General features: G+C 47.0%; 1 protein-coding gene across 1 annotated transcript; it reads left to right on the forward strand.

Moving 5' to 3' along the window:
- Positions 1–453: 453 nt before the first annotated feature.
- RCN2 (reticulocalbin 2) lies at positions 454–18,817 on the forward strand. The gene is made up of 7 exons (XM_060260231.1): positions 454–636; positions 2,642–2,747; positions 4,100–4,296; positions 10,950–11,063; positions 11,613–11,709; positions 11,991–12,133; positions 18,035–18,817. The coding sequence occupies exons 1-7, from the start codon at positions 478–480 to the stop codon at positions 18,185–18,187; spliced, it is 969 nt and encodes a 322-aa protein (XP_060116214.1). The 5' UTR covers positions 454–477; the 3' UTR covers positions 18,188–18,817.
- Positions 18,818–19,219: the final 402 nt, after the last annotated feature.

Consider the following 19,219-nt stretch of genomic DNA (forward strand, 5'->3'; position numbering starts at 1 on the left):
TCCACCCCCAATGTCTCCTGGCTCTACCCCCAAAGTCTCCTGGCTCCACCCCTAATGTCTCCTGGCTCCACCCCCAAAGTCTCCTGGCTCCACCCCCAATGTCTCCTGGCTCCACCCCTAATGTCTCCTGGCTCCACCCCCAAAGTCTCCTGGCTCCACCCCCAATGTCTCCTGGCTCTACCCCCGAAGTCTCCTGGCTCCACCCCTAATGTCTCCTGGCCCCACCCCCAAAGTCCCCAGATATTTCTTGCATTGGACTTGGCAACCCTACCCTGAGCTGAGGCGGGCCCCGCAGCCGGCTCCCCCCTCGCCCCGCAGCCGCTGCCGGCCTCCTCTCCCTCAGGGCGGGCGGAGCCAGCGCTGGGCGGGCGGAGCGAGGGAAGGAGGCGCCTCAGCCGAGCCAAGCCGCGCCCGCCCCGTCCCGTCCCCCTCGCCCGGCGGCGCGGCGCTCCTGCGGCTCTCCCGCGGCCGAGAAAGATGCGGCCCTCCTTCTCGTCGTGGCCGCCGCCGCCGCTCCTGCTGGGCCTCGGCCTGGGCCTGCTCCTCCGGGCGCTCGGCGGCGAGCAGCCCCAGCACTACGGCGGCGACGGCGAGCACCGGCCCGACTTCGACCGCGAGGCGCTGCTGGGGGGACAGGTGGGCCGCGCCGGGGGGAAGGAGGGAGGGAGGCAAGGGGGAGGCCCAGGGGGACGGCCGGGCGGCGAGGGCCTGGCCATGGAGGCCTGAGAGCAGATGCCTGAGAGCAGAGGCGCCGCTGTGGATGCTGAGGCATCAGTGTGCTGTAGGATAATATATTCATATTATCAGTGTATGTGCTGTATTTATACATATACACCTGTATAGGCGCACAGGAGGGTGGTTGGATAGATAAGATACACATAGACGTGCATATAAACACACACACACATATATACACACAAGCACATGCTTACACATCTATCTATCTATCTATCTATCTATCTATCTATCTATCTATCTATCTATCTATCTATCTATCTATCTATCTATCTATCTATCTATCTATCTATCATCTATCTATCTATCTATCTATCATCTATCTACCTACCTATCTACCTACCTATCTACCTACCTATCTACCTATCTATCCATCTTATCAATCACCCATCTTATCTATCTTCTATCTATCTATGTATTATTAATCTCATATTCATAATCTATCATTTATCTATCATGTAATGTGCGTGTGTATTCATCGCACTGGGAACATTTTGTATTAATGTGTGCATATTAGCATTCTGTGCGTGTATACGTTCTGCATATGCTGGGGTAGGATTGTAGGCATATATGGTCGGTACACTGTACATTCACTGATGGATGTACACACAGCATTAGAATATGTGCATGATAATACATAGATGGGCGGGTGTATGTGTAGAATAATGCTATGGAAACATGGAATTAGCATGTGTAATATATGGCTGTATAGTATTTATTCATACTTATGGGTATATATGATGCTTACTATATGCATGTGTATTACAGATATATACATAGTTGGTATATCTTTATTTTATTTTCTGCCCAATAAGGACCCAAAGTGATTTACAACAAAATCTCACTCTGTGTGCGTCTGCCTGCCTATCTGTCTGTCTTTCATCTGTCTATTACCGGCTATCTGTCTCTATCAATCATCTGTCTATCTTTACAGAGTACATATGTTGATATCGATTTGTGTGCTACGGAAATAAGATATAGCATGTATTGTTTGTGTGTGTACTGTATAGTATATTAGCCAGTATACATGGCCGTTCATATATATTATAGTGAACTTTTGAGACACATATTATGGTTTTTCTATGTAGTACTTTTGTAGTAAGGTAGTGCCATAAAGGTGAGAAACGGCAGGATTTTAAGGAATGGGTCAGAACCCTTTTGGGGCCTTCTTGACTCTGTGTGTGTGTGTGTGAATAAATAGCAGTGTCTCTTATTTGCACAAATGAATGCAAATGTAGGACCCAAGAAGAAAGTCACGTAACATGTTTGATTGGGACCAAGCAAACTGACACAAAATAGTGTAAGCATGAATTTTCCCAAATTCTTCTTTTGGGTTAGATGCTTTGTGAGAGTGGGGGTGGGGAGAATGTTTCGTATTCTGACATGAATGTCTTATCCTGCATAGAACACCAGCTGTATTTAAATCTAACAGTGGTACCTGGCAGAGCTGGAGGCTTCTGGGAAAAAAAGAGATAAAATAATGGAAGAACCAGTTATTCTAGATTAGGCCGATTTCCACATGCAGGCGAATGAGGAGGTAGAGCCCTGAGGCGTGGAAGGAAAGACTGTACCACTTCATGTTATTTATTTTTATTTCTTAGAATTTTAACCCTTCCTTTTCCCAGGAGCGCGGAATGGCACAGTTAACTGCAATCCTAAAAAGGGTTATATCCTTCTAAGGCCATTGACTTAAATGGATTCAGGACATAACTCAGTTTAGAATTACATTACTAGAACGCAGCCTTCCACCATTTCATATTTCTAAGGGTCCTGCCAGGTTATGTTGACAGACGGTGAAAAGGAAGTAATTTTGTGTAGATAACGGGCGCAGTAATAGAAGCAAGCGAAGAATAACCCCTCTAAGATTAAGTTCTCATTTTTCATGCTTTCCATTTTCCTCCGAAAGGAAGAAGCGGATGAATTTGCCAAGCTGAGTCCAGATGAACAACAGAGAAGATTGAAAGCGATTATAAAGAAAATCGACTTGAATTCAGATGGCTTTCTCACAGAGGGTATGGAAGATGTATGGATGTTATCAGTGAGATAGGCTTTTAAATATTTTTTTAAAGAAATACAGTTTATAAAAAAGCAAACTTGACAGCTAGGAATGAGGAGGTAATACAGAAGCCAGGCAGGTGGGATGGTTGAAAAAGAGCTGGCTGAGACTGAATTGTCTCGCCCCAATCTAGCCATGGTAATCCAAGCAACAGTCACCTTCGGGTTGGACTTCTGTAGCTGACTCTATGCCGGCCTGCTCTTGAGACTGATTTGGAATCTCCATCTGGTCCAGAATGTGGTGGCATGGGTCCTAACCAGAACTTCATGAACTGAGTATATTCAGCCTGTACTGCATCAGCTGCGCTAGCTTCCGGTGGAGTACCGAGTCAGGTTCAAGGTTCTAGTGTTGACCTTTAAGGTCTTGAGCAGTCAGGGACCTGAGTGCTAGTTTGGTGTAGTGGACTCTTATCTGGGAGAACCGGGTTTGATTCCCCACTCCTCCACTTGCAGCTGCTGGAATGGCCTTGGGTCAGCCAGAGCTCTCTTACCTGGGAGAACCGGGTTTGATTCTCCACTCCTCCACTTGCAGCTGCTGGAATGGCCTTGGGTCAGCCATAGCTCTTGCAGGAGTTGTCCCTGAAAGGGCAGCTTCTGGGAGAGCCCTCTCAGCCTCACCCACCTCACAGGGTGTCTGTTGTGAGAGAGCAGTTTGAGATGTACTTAACATATGTGCGGCTCTTTTGGAGTTGATTTTGTGTTCTTGTACTAATGCTGGTAGAGCCCCGTGGCGCAGAGTGGTAAAGCTGCAGCACTGCAGTCGGAGCCCTCTGCTCACGATCTGAGTTTGATCCCAGCGGAAGCTGGTTCAGGTAGCCGGCTCCAGGTCGACTCAGCCTTCCATCCTTCCGAGGTCGGTCAAATGAGTCCCCAGCTTGCTGGGGGGAAATGGTAGAGGACTGGGGAAGGCAATGGCAAACCACCCTGTAAAAAGTCTGTTGTGAAAACGTTGTGAAAGCAGCGTCACCCCAGAGTTGAAAACGACTGGTGCTTGCACAGGGGACTACCTTTACCTTTTTACCTTTACTAATGCTAGTGGATAGCAAGCTGCTCCACATAGAAGCAAAGGAAGTCATTTTTCTACTTGAGCCCGTCTTCTCACTAGGGTGATTTTAAACCCGGATTTCTGCAGCTTCAGACCCAAGTCCACAAGTTTTGTGCTTGCATTTATCCCTTTCTAGCAGTGGTTGGCAAGGAAGTCTAGTGGGGAATTACATCTCTTTTAAAGAAAGCTTTATTCGTCGACATGTTCGGAAGGGGGAAATTGAGAAGAAATTGGTTTACATCCTCTTTGGTCGGATCTCTACAGGCGAGCTAAGTGTGTGGATCCAGCAGTCTTTCAAGCATTATATCGTCGAAGACGCTAAGCAGCAGTTTGGTGAATACGATAAAGATGGCGACGGATACGTATCCTGGGAAGAATACAATATGCAAATGTACGACCGGGTGATCGACTTTGAAGAAGATTCTACTTTGGAGGACGCTGAAGAGGAATCTTTCCGGCAGGTAAGTCAACAAAGTTCTTTCAAGGCGCTCTGAACTTTAATAACTTCTCCCCCCCCCCCCCGTTTCATTTACCCATATCGTTTTCCTTGGTGGCCAGCCTTTTGGGTCATTGTGGTGCAAGTGAAGTCCAGAGTGTGAGAATCTCAGCCATGATAGTTGCATTTTCCCCTCCTTTTCAGCAACGATCTTTTCGCAACAACCATCCATTTTATAAATGGGCCCCCACTCTGCCGAAACGGATGATGTCCCTTGAGCGCCGGTTCTGCAGATTGCGAGAGAGAGGGCAGGAAGGGTGGCATCAGTGCTTAGTTCTTGTGGCCCTTTTTTATACGCCCAGGGAAACGCTGATCGCTATTTTGGGGTCAGGCAGCTATTTTTCTCCAGGCCAGTTTGGCCAGAGATCCTGGAGGTTCCCTGCCCCCACCCTCTTCTTCTCGGTATGGAGCTGCCCTGAGGATGTGGGGGGTATTTGCAAATTTCCTGCCTTCTGCAGGGGTTAGACTAGATGACCCTGGTGGTCCCTTCGATTCTATGATTCTATGATTATATAAATTTTGGCCAAGATGCCATGCAGTCGTTGTTCTGTATTCTGGCTTTTTGACCTGTCAGGACCGCTAAGGTGGCTAACAATTTAAAGCAGAATGTTATAAAACCAATTAAAAAGAAAAATGTGAAAACACTGAGTCAGTGATTAAAACATGGGGCAGGAATGAAGGGTCAGAGAGGGAACCCTAACCAAAATGAAAAAGTCTTTACCTACTGGTGGAAGACAATGAATGGAGGGGACAGACAAATATGTCCCGGTGCCATGACCAAGAAGGCCTCTTTCAGGTTGCCACTCATCTTCCTTAAGGTCCCTTCATTCAAAACAGGTGCTCCACCCCCTGGGCCACAACTCCTCCTCCAAATCTTGGCTTATCAGGGGAGGGATGGTTGCTCAGTGGCAGAGCATCTGCTTGGTAAGCAGAAGATCCCAGGTTCAATCCCCGGCATCTCCAACTAAAAAGGGTCCAGGCAAATAGGTGTGAAAAACCTCAGCTTGAGACCCTGGAGAGCAGGGGAGGGACGGTGGCTCAGTGGCAGAGCATCTGCTTGGTAAGCAGAAGGTCCTAGGTTCAATCCCCGACATCTCCAACTAAAAAGGGTCCAGGCAAATAGGTGTGAAAAACCTCAGCTTGAGACCCTGGAGAGCAGGGGAGGGACGGTGGCTCAGTGGCAGAGCATCTGCTTGGTAAGCAGAAGGTCCCAGGTTCAATCCCCGGCATCTCCAACTAAAAAGGGTCCAGGCAAGTAGGCATGAAAAGCCTCAGCTTGAGACCCTGGAGAGCAGCTGCTAGTCTGAGTAGACAAGACTGACTTTGATGGACCGAGGGTCTGATTCAGTAGAAGACAGCTTCATATGTTCATTACTGGATTCACTGTCCTGTACACATTTTTTATTAAAAACCTAACAACAAAGCAAAAATTGGCTTCACCAAGAGGTGGCAGACGTCGTCTTTGTTTCTCGTTTCATAACAGCCCTAAGCACAAGTAATTTGGTAAAGACAGCCCATGATGTTTAAAATGTTTCCATTTTTGTCACAATAAGCTTTTTGTTCTTTGCGAGACTACTGAACGGGAGAAACTTTGTGTTTGATTTCTTTCTTTCTTTCTTTCTTTCTTTCTTTCTTTCTTTCTTTCTTTCTTTCTTTCTTTCTTTCTTTCTTTCTTTCTTTCTTTCTTTCTTTCTTTCTTTCGATTTATAGGTCGCCCTTTCCCATAATGGGCTCAGGGCAGCTTCCAACATAATAAAACAATTAAAACAGTTTAAGAACAATTAAAACGGTTAAAACGGTTTAAGACAATTAAGCCACAATTCACATTAGTTAAGGTGGCATAGATGGTATGGACAGATCGATTAGGCATTCTTGTCCCAACCTAGATGTTCAAATTATGGCTATATTGGTTTTAAGGAATCAGTACAATCAGTGCAGGGGGGCCTATTTAAATGATAGGACATCCGTCTGCCTCAGCCATAGGCCCGGTGGAACAGTTCTGTCTTAACATGCCATGCAGGGGTATATGTAAATTGGTTTCAGATATTTGCAAAGTGGGAGGTATCTTGAGGCGTGCGTGTGCTAGATTGGTTTTGTTCTCAGCGGCTTTTCCTCATTGGTTTTGTTCTCAGCAGCTTGGATCCATGACTGTGGCACCTGTGTTGTTGTTTTTTTGGCCACTGTGTGGACTGAGTGTTGGACTGGATGGGCCATTGGCCTGATCCAACATGGCTTCTCTTATGTCCTTGCACCAACATAAACCATTGTTTCCTCTTGCTCATAAACCTCTTGGTTCCTCATTTCCAACCTGGTTGCCAGTGACTCAACAGGGCTTTGGGTCTTCCACATTCAAAGGATAAGGTGGTGTTATTAAGCCCCTTCCCATTTTCTGAAAGGTCCTTCTTAAAATTAAATAGTAACTGAACATGACTGGCCCAAAGTCACCTAGCGAGCCTTCATGGCACGTGAGTGGGAATTCGAACCTGGGTCTCCCAAGGTAGTAGTTTGACACCGACTGTGCTATACTAGTCCAGCACCGGCTCTGCTATCCCATGCTGGCTCTAATAAGTTCTCATTCTAGCATCAGCTTGATCACCGCCATCAGCCTCACCACCATCAGCCTGTTGATTAAAACCCACTTCATCTGATGCACGAAGGGGCCCCTTGGTGGACTAACACAGACATGGAATGAGCATCTAAAAGAAATTAATACAAACAGAATGCAGTACATTCTCATTTCCAGCTAAGTGATCTTTGGGCTGATTTATGTAGTAGGAAACTTAGTAGAGTGACCGATAAATGCCCCTTGGTCTTTCTCTGGAGATTTCTTTCAGCCAGCAGTTTTCAAACTTTGGGTCATGGTCCCAAAGTAGACTGCAGCTCTCTCCTGTACGTGGGTCTCACGTTTCCAGCTCTTTGCATCTCTGAGTCCTCCTTATCCCCCACAGCAGGAAGATAAGAAGAAGAGGCAGAAGAATGTAATTCTCTCCTCCATGCCTTTGTCCTGCAGCTCCATGGATTCCCAAGAGCTTGTCCTCGCTTCTAGCCACCGGTGGGGCCAGCTAGGAGGAGCATAGCCAGTGTTCCCTCTAAGATGAGTTAGCGTGAGCTAGCTCATGGATTTTTAGCCGCCAGCTGACACATTTTGTCTTCGCTCGGGAAGGATGGCCCCAGAGCACACTAGTTTATGCAGTAGCCAAATGGCTCGCTCGCAGCTTTAATGCTCACAAAGTAGAATTTTTGCTCACAAGACCACGGCTTACAGCAGGGGTGTCGAACTCATTTGTTATGAGGGCCGGATCTGACAAAAATGAGACCTTGAGAGGCCGGGCCATGTCGGGTTGGGCCGGACCGTGTTTGTACCTATTTATGATTAGGTAGCAGAGATATAAGTTGTATAAAGAACACAGATCAACACAAATGTATTTTAAAAAAAAAACACCTTAAAACATTAGCACTCATTGGTCTTTGAGGTGCTTTCTTTGTATTTCTCCCATGGGATCCAGGGAAGTGGGCAAAGGAAGCTCTGGCTCTTTCCTTCCTTCCCCAGGGACTGGGGGGGTGGGGGGGAGGGAGCTTCAGTAAATAGAAGGAAGAGAGGTTTGGCTCAGTAGCTCTGCTGTGCGATTGAGAGAGCCTGGCAAAACAAGCTATTCCTCCCCCCTTCCTCTCCAAGGGAGGAGCCCCAGCCAATGGAGAAAATAGAGGCTTTGCTCTGTAGCTCCTGTGCTGTTGAGCAAGCCTGGCAAAGCAAGCTGTGATGCAGAAGAAAGGGAGAGAGAGGGGGAAGGAAGCAGATGACAGCCAGTTGCTCGGGGGCCTGATAGGAGCCCTCTGAGGGCCTGATCCGGCCCCCAAAATGCATGTTTGACACCCCTGGCTTAGAGGGAACATTGCATAACCCTTGGCCTCTGGCTTCCTGGTGCCACACTGCTGGCAGCCCCTGGCACTGCAGCAGCAAGTCCCCAGAAATAAAGTGGGTTTAGAAGCAGGTCCCTTTTTCAGAAAGTTTTAAACTCGGAAGCTCAAGTTTTTGTTTTGTGTAAGAAGCTTGTTTGTTCTTTGGAAAGAACAAAAGTCCAGGAGCACCTTTAAGACTATTTGTGGCAGAGAATGAGCTTTTAAGAGTCACTGCTCACCTCTTCAGGTACAGCCAGACTGTGAGTCCATCCAGCCTATATCTAAAGGTAAAGGCAGTCCCCTGTGCAAGCACCAGTCATTTCTGACTCTGGGGTGACGTTGCTTTTACAGCGTTTTCACAGCAGACTTTTTACAGGGTGCTTTGCCATTGCCTTCCCCAGTCATCTACCCTTTCCCCCCAGCAAGCTGGGGACTCATTTGACCGACCTCGGAAGGATGGAAGCCTGAGTCAGCCTGGAGCCGGCTACCTGAACCCAGCTTCCACTGGGATCAAACTCAGGTCGTGAGCAGAGAGCTCCGACTGCAGTACTGCAGCTTTACCACTCTGCTCTTAAGCCTATATCTGCCCTATATCAGTTGCCACTGCTAATAGAGTTCAGCTGGGTGTAATGCCATAGAGTTAATATTTCAAACCCAGAGCTTTGTTTTGTAGCAGGAGCTCCTTTGCGTATTAGGGCGCAACATCTGATGCAGCCAATCCTCCAAGAGCTTACAGGGCTCTTAGTACAGGGTCCAGGGATAGAATTCTAGCAGGGGCTCCTTTGCATATTAGGCCACACACCTCTGATGCAGCCAATCCTCCAAGAGCTTACAGGGCTCTTAGTACAGGGTCCAGAGATAGAATTCCAGCAGGGGCTCCTTTGCATATTAGGCCACACACCCCTGATGGAGCCAATCCTCCAAGAGCTTACAGGGCTCTTAATACAGGGTCCAGAGATAGAATTCCAGCAGGGGCTCCTTTGCATATTAGGCCACACACCTCTGATGCAGCCAATCCTCCAAGAGCTTACAGGGCTCTTAGTACAGGGTCCAGGGATAGAATTCTAGCAGGGGCTCCTTTGTATATTAGGCCACACCCCCCTGATGGAGCCAACCCTCCAAGAGCTTACAGGGCTCTTAGTACAGGGTCCAGAGATAGAATTCCAGCAGGGGCTCCTTTGCATATTAGGCCACACACCTCTGATGCAGCCAATCCTCCAAGAGCTTACAGGGCTCTAAGTACAGGGTCCAGGGATAGAATTCCAGCAGGGGCTCCTTTGCATATTAGGCCACACACCCCTGATGCAGCCAATCCTCCAAGAGCTTACAGGGCTCTTAGTACAGGGTCCAGAGATAGAATTCCAGCAGGGGCTCCTTTGCATATTAGGCCACACACCCCTGATGGAGCCAATCCTCCAAGAGCTTACAGGGCTCTTTATACAGGGTCCAGAGATAGAATTCCAGCAGGGGCTCCTTTGCATATTAGGCCACACACCTCTGATGCAGCCAATCCTCCAAGAGCTTACAGGGCTCTAAGTACAGGGTCCAGGGATAGAATTCTAGCAGGGGCTCCTTTGCATATTAGGCCACACACCCCTGATGGAGCCAATCCTTCAAGGGCTTACAGGGCTCTTAGTACAGGGTCCAGGGATAGAATTCTAGCAGGGGCTACTTTACATATTAGGCCACACACCCCTGATGGAGCCAATCCTCCAAGGGCTTACAGGGCTCTTAGTGCAGGGTCCAGAGATAGAATTCCAGCAGGGGCTCCTTTGCATATTAGGCCACACACCCCTGATGCAGCCAATCCTCCAAGAGCTTACAGGGCTCTTAGTACAGGGTCCAGAGATAGAATTCCAGCAGGGGCTCCTTTGCATATTAGGCCACACACCCCTGATGGAGCCAATCCTCCAAGGGCTTACAGGGCTCTTAGTGCAGGGTCCAGAGATAGAATTCCAGCAGGGGCTCCTTTGCATATTAGGCCACACACCCCTGATGGAGCCAACTCTCCAAGAATTTCCAGCGCTCTTAGTACAGGGTTTAGAGATAGAATTCTAGCAGGGGCTCCTTTGCATATTAGGCCACACACCCCTGATGGAGCCAATCCTCCAAGAGCTTACAGGGCTCTTAGTACAGGGTCCAGAGATAGAATTCCAGCAGGGGCTCCTTTGCATATTAGGCCACACACCCCTGATGGAGCCAATCCTCCAAGGGCTTACAGGGCTCTTAGTGCAGGGTCCAGAGATAGAATTCCAGCAGGGGCTCCTTTGCATATTAGGCCACACACCCCTGATGGAGCCAACTCTCCAAGAATTTCCAGCGCTCTTAGTACAGGGTTTAGAGATAGAATTCTAGCAGGGGCTCCTTTGCATATTAGGCCACACACCCCTGATGGAGCCAATCCTCCAAGAGCTTACAGGGCTCTTAGTACAGGGTCCAGGGATAGAATTCTAGCAGGGGCTCCTTTGCATATTAGGCCACACACCCTGATATAGCCAATCCTCCAAGAGCTTATAGGGCTCTTCTTACAGGGCCTACTGTAAGCTCCATGAAGATTGACTCCATCCGGGGGTGTGGCCTAATATGCAAAGGAGTTCCTGCTACAAAAAAAAGAGCTCTGCTTCAAACACATTTTGAATTCCTGGTGTGCAGAAGGGCGCTGGGTTTGCTACCGCTGACAATTCATGTAATCGTTCCTCTCCAAACTGTTCTTATCAGCTCCACTTAAAGGACAAGAGGAGGTTTGAAAAGGCAAACAGCGACGGAGCTTCCGGCCTGGACCTGAACGAATTCATTGCGTTCGAACATCCTGAGGAAGCAGAATACATGAAGGCATGTTTGTGGCTTGCTTTAAAAACGTACCGTGGGGGTGGAAAGTGCTTTCAGTTCGTAGCTGGCTTGCGGTGGCCCTGCAAGGGTTTCAAGGCAAAGGAAGAGGTGGTTTGCCACTACCTGCCTCTGTATAGCAGCCTTGGTTGTCTCCCTTCCAAGTACTAACCGGGGCCAACCCTGCTTAGCTTTCCGAGATCTGACAAGATCACGCTAGCCTGGGCCATTCGGGTCAGGGCAGGCGAACAGAGGTGGTTTCCCATTGTCCTGCTTCTGCACAGCAACCCTGGGCTTCCTCCTTGGTGGTCTCCCATCCAGATGGTAGCCTGAGCCATCCAGGTCAGGTCACCATGGTGATGCCGCCTTTTCAATAGTTCAAGGAAGCATTTTTATGCCTCGTTGCAGAGAAGCTTTTGGATCGGTCCCTGCATTCTCCTCTGTGTAAAACCGCCTTTCGAGAAGCCCCCGGAGGGATTTGAAGCACATAGATGTGTGTGTGTGTTTTTTTTAGAGCCAAATTTCCTTCCTGGTTTCTTTCCCTCCCCTCTAAAGGAGTTCGTTATCCAAGAGGCTTTGGAAGACCACGATAAGAACGGTGATGGATTTGTGAGCCTGGAAGAGTTCCTCGGCGACTACCGAAGAGATCCAAGTGAGTGGGCTGGAGTTGGAAACGTAACCGCCTTTTTACATCGCATTGTCCAAGTATGCCTCTTTTCCAAAGTCCTTAACTTCACAGTTCATTATTGTAAGCAGCTGTAGTGCGACCTTTGTTTTCGTTTTCTCCCGCCCCCGCTGCCCACAGCCTCATAGGTTAAAGCTTGTGCTTTGTACTCAATATTGTTATAGGTTTCTTTAAAGGTAAATTTAAGCTGCGCTCAAACAGTAGTCATTAAAATAAAGGCTTCGTTGCATAATATGTTTGTTCCTCAGCTGCCGGTGAAGATCCAGAATGGATAGTCGTCGAGAAGGATCGATTCAAAAATGACTACGACAAGGACGGGGATGGAAGACTCAGCCCCCAGGAGCTGTTGGGCTGGGTGGTGCCTAATAATGAGGGGATTGCTCAAGAGGAGGTAAGATCTGTCTGTCTGTTTGTCCGTCCATCTAGGTCTCATTTTGGGCAGGAGCTCACAGGAGCAGAGCTCCAAAACCTCTAAATTTTATTGTGCTCTTTCTTTCTTACCCCCTTCCTCCCACCCCCCACCCCCCCAAAAAAACCCCATTTGCTTCTGGGCTGCATTGTTCAAACCCCCTGTGAGAATTCTGCTGAACTTTTAAGATTTGAGCAAAACTGGAGAAAACTGTGCTATAATAAACACAATAAAGGCTTGTAACCCCCCAAGCTTTGCTGAATGATTATTCTCTAATGTGACCTAAATCACATTGACCCACTTTCCAATATTTTCCCCCACCAAAAAAAATGGGGAAATAACCAAAACATAGAAAGCAGACAGATGGAAATCTTCATCAGGCCACTGTGGCCACATAGGAGAAAGTAATTTAAAAAGTATGATGGGGGTAAGGTTTTATTATAACTTAGTTTAATTATGATTCAAGAAGCATTTTAAGGTAGACGCTGAGCTGATAGAATTTAGTACACCTTCCGGTGATGTCGGGGGGGGGGGTATGGCACATGCAAAGAGTTATGCACATAAGTTGTGCTAATGAGCTCCAGCACCTCTTTTTCTATTAAATGACCTGTCCGTCCGTCTGTCTATCATCCGTCTGTCTGTCTGTCTGTCTATCTTCTGTGCTACCCTCCACACAAAGCAGGCTCAGAGCAGTGTACAGCAGCTTCAAACAAAAATACATTAAAAATACAGCTAACTATTATAAAATCGTATACTATCCTGAAGCCTCCATGGTGCCACAATACACAAATTTCTTACCCCCATTAGAAGAAGATGTTGGTGATATTGGATTTATATCCCGCCCTCCACAACAAAGAGTCTCAGAGCGGCTCACAATCTCCTTTACCTTCCTCCCCCACAACAGACACCCTGTGAGGTGGGTGGGGCTGGAGAGGGCTCTCACAGCAGCTGCCCTTTCAAGGACAATCTCTGTCAGGGCTGTGGCTGACCCAAGGCCATGCTAGCGGGTGCAAGTGGAGGAGTGGGGAATCAAACCCGGTTCTCCCAGATAAGAGAGCTCTGGCTGACCCAAGGCCATTCCAGCAGCTGCAAGTGGAGGAGTGGGGAATCAAACCTGGTTCTCCCACATAAGATTCTGCACACTTAACCACTACACCAAACTGGCTCTCCTCATTAGCAGAGGGGGGTGGAGGGAGAAGAGTGGGAGGCAAACTAATGCCACCAATTGCTGATAAAAACTGTTGCTGTCCCCAGATGTATACTCAGTGGAACATCTGTGCCTTGCAGGCCCTGTGGAACTGTAACGAGTCCTTCAGGGCCCTGATGCCATTTAGAATTGTCATGTGCGTTAGTCTAAAAAAAAAAAAAAGGAAAAAGAAAAAAACGATGCAATTTGCATGCTAAATCTTACAGCGCTGTTTCAAAAGGCTGCGTTGCTGCATAATACAAAGAAGCAATTTGCGTGCGCTTCCACGGGGAGTTGAATTTTTTTGTCTCATGGTTTGCGTTTGTTCCCTTGCTTATATTTTGTTCTGGAAGCTTAGCTGGAGATCCGGGGCCCCCTTAAGGAGTAATTCTTTAGAAATTAGTGGGGTTTCTAGAAGCGTTTTGAAGAGGAGTGGAATAGTACATAATTACTTATTGGTCCTGTGTGGTCCTCCCAAATGTTAATTAACAAAAGCAGCAGCTTATTCGGCTGGAAAAAAGACTGAGGTAGTGAAGTTTTAAAAAGGGGCCATGGGATGACCTGATAAAGTACATCTGTTTCTGTTGTAAGAACTGAAGAACATAAGAAAAGCCCTCCTGGATCAGGCCAGTAGTCCATCTAGTCCAGCATCCTTTTCCACACAGTGGCCAAGAGCTAACAACAAGGCATAGAGGCCAAGGCCTTCCCGTGATGTTGCCTCCTGGCTCTGGGATTCAGGATTAGTCCCTCTGACTGTCGGGGTCAGTGCGTGAGGTTCTGCTGCTGGAGGCAGAACCCCGACACGCGCCCCCCCCCCCCCAATACTTATTGTGTGTGTGCTTTGAGCATGCGCACAGCATGATGACATCACATGGTGACATCATCACGCCCTTGTTTCTGCTTGCTGGAGGGCCGGAAGATTTCTCTGGCCCCTCAGCAAGCAGCAACAAGGTGGCATCCTCAGTCCTGGGCGCTCTGAAAGTTATGCCCTGTGTTGTTTCTGCTTGCTGAGGGGCTGGAAGATTTCTCTGGCCCCTCAGGAAGCAGAAACAACACAACCCCACCCCCCACCCTCCGTCACCAAGAGTCGGCACCCGAGGCCACTGCCGAATGTTGCCCAGTGGACTCGCCAGCTCTGCTGACTGTGGAGTTTCTCTCAGTCACCATGACTAGGAGCCACTGATAGGCTTATCCTCTATGAATTACCTTTTAAAGCTGTTTATTCCTGTGGCCACCACTCACCCTCTGGCAGGGAATTCCACATTTTAATCTCTCTCTCTGTGTCAAGTAGTCCATCTTGAATTTACCGCCCATCTGCTGCACCAGATGCCCTCGAGTTCTAGTATTTTGGGAGAGGAAGAAAAAAAAATCATCTTTGACAACTCTCTCCACCCCACGCATAATTTTATAAACCTCTGTTATGTTCCCCACTTAGTCATCTCTTTTCTGAATGGAAAAGTCCCAGACTCTTCAACCTTTCCTCCTAGAGGTGCCCCAACTCCCTCATCAAATTGGTTGCCCTCCTCTGCACTTTCTGCAGCTCTGCAGCAATGTTCCCTCTAAGCTGCAGAGTCTTGTGAGCAAAAATTCTACTTTGTGAGCAACTGGCATTAAAGTTGTGAGCTACTGCATGAATTAGTATGCTCTGGGGTCATCCTTCCTGAGCTAAGACAAAAATGTGCGAGCTAGAGGCTAAAAATCTGTGAGCTAGCTCACGCTAACTCAGTTTAAGAGGGAACACTGCTCTGCAGTGTCCTTTTTGATGTGCGGTGACCGGAACTGTACACAGTATTCCAAATGAGGCTGTACTATCTCTGCAGGGGCATTACAGTATCAGCCATTTTATTCTCAGTCCCTTTCCTTAATCATCCCAGATTTTGCCTTTTAATTAAAAAGGTAAAGGAAGTCCCCTGTGCAAGCACCAGTCGTTTCCGACTCTGGGGTGACATTGCTTTCACAACGTTTTCATGGCAGACTTTTTACGGGGTGATTTGCCATTGCCTTCCCCAGTCACCTACACTCTCCCCCCCCACCCCTGCCCAGCAAGCTGGGTACTCATTTTACTGACCTTGGAAGGATGGAAGGCTGAGTGAACATTGAGCTGGCTACCTGAACCAGCTTTCGCTGGGATCAAACTCAGGTCGTGAGCAGAGAGTTCAGACTGCAGTACTGCAGCTTTACCACTCTGCGCCACGAGGCTCTTAATTACCCTTATTTATTTACTTTTTTGCCATCAATTTGCAGCCAACTTCAGGCAACCTGGTAGAGTTTTCCAAGCAAGAGACATTCAGTAGTGGCTTGCTGTTGTCTTCATATGGGTGGGAACCCTGGATTTCCTTGGTGGTCTCCAGGCTTTTTTTGGAGCAGGAGCTCCTTTGCCTTTTAGGCCACACACCCCTGATGTAGCCATTCCTCCAAGAGCTTACAGTATGCCCTGTACTAAGAGCCTTGTAACCTCTTGGAGGATTGGCTACATTAGGGGTGTGTGGCCTAATATGCACAGGAGTTCCTGCTACAAATAAAGCCCTGTCTCCTACCTGTTTGTGTTGTTTGAGCTGCTGGGGTCTTGACAAATACTGACTAGGCCCAACCCCATGTAGCTTCCAAGATCTGATGAGGTTGAACTAGCCTGGACTATCCAGGGTAGGGCAGATACACTTGCATGTGAAAGCACTTTCCGTTGGAATAATTTGAGACTTTAACTCTGTAATCACAGTCATACAGTTTTTGTAAGTGGGCCTCTTTGTGTTGGATTGTAGCCAGTGCAATTAGGACTGGAGAGTAAAGGATGACAAGGGAGTAGGAATTTGGAGTTTTGGGATGGCATTCTTCCTCTGCCCAAGAGGTCTCCAACTTTTTTGAGCCTGCAGACCCCTTTGTAGCTCTGAGACAGGATGGCGGGCGCAACTACAAGATGGCTTCCGCAGGAGGCGGAGCTGACTGCAAAATCACAGGAAGTGAGGTCATGCATCACTCTAATAGCAGTTCTTCAGCATTTCTGGCAAAAGCTCTGCCTGACAGGATGCCTTTTATAACGAACGTACTGTTTAAAAATATGTCCTTGCAGGCATACGCAGTAACGCAGTGAAGATCGTTGTATAGTGGTGGCCACAGTTGCTGAGGCAACTTTTAACATACCTACACAGCCAATCAGATCTCCGGTGGCCAATCAGAACTGCTGGGCAAAAGCCCTGCCCACTTTCTAAGAACACTTTGTTGGGTACCAAGAAAGTTGTCAGTTGGCTCCATGGTGCCCATGGGCATGGTGTTGGGGAACTCCATAGTGGTATAGACTTCTTGAACAAACCAAAGCATTATATTATGGTTTGCCCACTGTATTCAGAACCTAGACGCAAGTTTCTGACTGAAATAACAAATCAATTGTCTATGGCTTCTGATGTGGATAAGCTAATATTTCTGTTATCAGATATTGACTCTACGGTTTCTTATAAGGTAGCACTTTTTCCTTCGGCTGCTAGTAAAATCAGGGCAAAGGCAGTATCCGGTAGACAGTAAAATGATGTTGTTAACTGGACTATTACAGCCTGATTATGGAACCATGGGGTGGCTGTACGTAACTAAGGTTTTGAATAATCTAAATTTGAATGCGTTGATTTTAGAGTCCTTGACTGCTTTTAACTTGTAGGTGGCCGTAATTGCAACGGCCAGTGGCTTTACGCGATAAAGTTTTACTGAACTGAACTTGGGTACCAAGGAAGTTGTCCGTTGGCTCCATGGTGCCCAGGCCTTGGATTCAGTGGGAGCTCACAGGAGCATAGCTCCTGAACCTTTCTGAGAGTTCCACCTTCTCCTTCCCACCTTGTCCATTGAATAGGAGGTGGAGCTGCATAACAATCCCTGGATGAGCTCCACCACCTATTTGGCTCCATGGTGCCCATGGGCATGCTGGAAATTATTAGGAAGGGAACTGAAAACAAATCAGCCAGTATCATAATGCTCCTGTATAAATCAATGGTGCGGTCTCATTTGGAGTACTGTGTGCAATTCTGGTCACCGCACCTCAAAAAGGATATTATAGCATTGGAAAAAGCGCAGAAAAGGGCAACTAGAATGATTAAAGGTTTGGAATACTTTCCCTATGAAGAAAGGTTAAAACGCTTGGGGCTCTTTAGCTTGGAGAAACGTCGACTGCGGGGTGACATGATAGAGGTTGACAAGATTATGCATGGGGTGGAGAAAAAGTCCTTTTCTCCCTTTCTCACAATATGAGAACTCATGGACATTCAATTAAATTGCTGAGCAGTCAGGTTAAAATGGATAAAAGGAAGTACTTCTTCACCCAAAGGGTGATTAACGTTGGAATTCACTGCCACAGGAGGTGGCGGCGGCTACAAGCATAGCCAGCTTCAAGAGGGGATTGGATAAAAATATGGAGCAGAGGTCCATCAGTGGCTACTAGCCACAGTGTGTGTGTGTGTGAGTGTGTTTGTATATATATATATATTTTGGCCACTGTGTGACACAGAGTGTTGGACTGGGTGGGCCATTGGCCTGATCCAACATGGCTTCTCTTACGTTCTTATGTTATGTTCTTATTTTTCTATAAAACGACCCCTGATGGTGCCCAGGAGCATGGGGTTGAGGAACGCCATGATGGGGTCGACTTCTTAAACAAGCCAAAGCATTTTTTCAGTCACAAGGTACCAAACTAATGTTTTGTTCCTTCATTCCGAAAGGCTGTCCACCTGATCAAAGAAATGGACTCCGACGGTAACAAAAAGCTTTCCGAGGTGGAGATTCTCGAGAACCAGGATCTGTTTCTCAACAGCGAAGCCACTGATTACGGCAGGCAGCTCCACGACGAACGTTTCTACCATGAGGAACTTTAATCTCCAAGCGGCTGACCTTTGTCTGTTCTTTGATCCAGAACAGGTTTCAGCTTCAAAGGCAAAAAAATTAAAATAAATAAAAAAAGCAGACTTTTTCTGTGGCTGTAATATACTGGCGTCTGCTTGCTCTCTTTGCATTCTCAAACGTTAATTTTCACCTGTGCATTGTTTTGAATGTCTTTGGCCTTTCAACGCTCGGTTGCCACAGAACTAGCTTTAAAAAAGATACAGGAGAAACTTCTTAAGCCTTGTTTTAATACTACTTTTTGAAACGTACTTGAAAATGCAAAGATTCAAAATTATGGTAAGGGGAGGATTACCGTTAGTTTTTGATAGGCAGTTTTTAGCAGCTTGGGAAAAGAGAAAAATAAACTGGAGGAAAGTTTTTGGTTTAAGTTCCGCGTTCTAATCATCCTTCTGTAGGACCGTTTGGCAGGGTTTAACAGCCTTATTTACCTCTAAGGTTTCTGTGTATATTAAATAACTTCTCTAGAGGGTGTTTATATGATCTGGAAATCTTATTTTTGCATCTAGAATAGTGATTATTTTTATTGTAATTGAGATAGCTTTAGAGAATGTACTGTATTTAAGTAAAAAACGTTTTATTGTCAGATTAAAACACCAAAATGCCCTGTTTGTTTTTATGTCTTTCTTGGTATGAAGCTAGAGGGTTTTTTTTTTTTAATGTTATTTTAATTATGGAATATTTCTGGATGGAGCCAGTTTTTTCCCTGAAAAGGATTTTGTGTGCAGATAAAAGGTCAAGTGGCTTTCTTTAGTATATCTTGTGATGGTTTTGAACTGCAGCTTAGCAGTGGTGGAGCATCTGCTTTGAAGGTCAAACGAACCTTATGAAATTGTTCGATGAAATTGCTGAGCAGACAGGTTAAAACGGATAAAAGGAAGTACTTCTTCACCCAAAGGGTGATTAACATGTGGAATTCATTGCCACAGGAGGTGGTGGCGGCCACAAGCATAGCCACCTTCAAGAGGGGTTTAGATAAAAATATGGAGCAGAGGTCCATCAGTGGC

This window comes from Heteronotia binoei, chromosome 19 (genome assembly GCF_032191835.1).
Source record: "Heteronotia binoei isolate CCM8104 ecotype False Entrance Well chromosome 19, APGP_CSIRO_Hbin_v1, whole genome shotgun sequence".
Classification (NCBI taxonomy): Eukaryota; Metazoa; Chordata; class Lepidosauria; order Squamata; family Gekkonidae; genus Heteronotia; species Heteronotia binoei.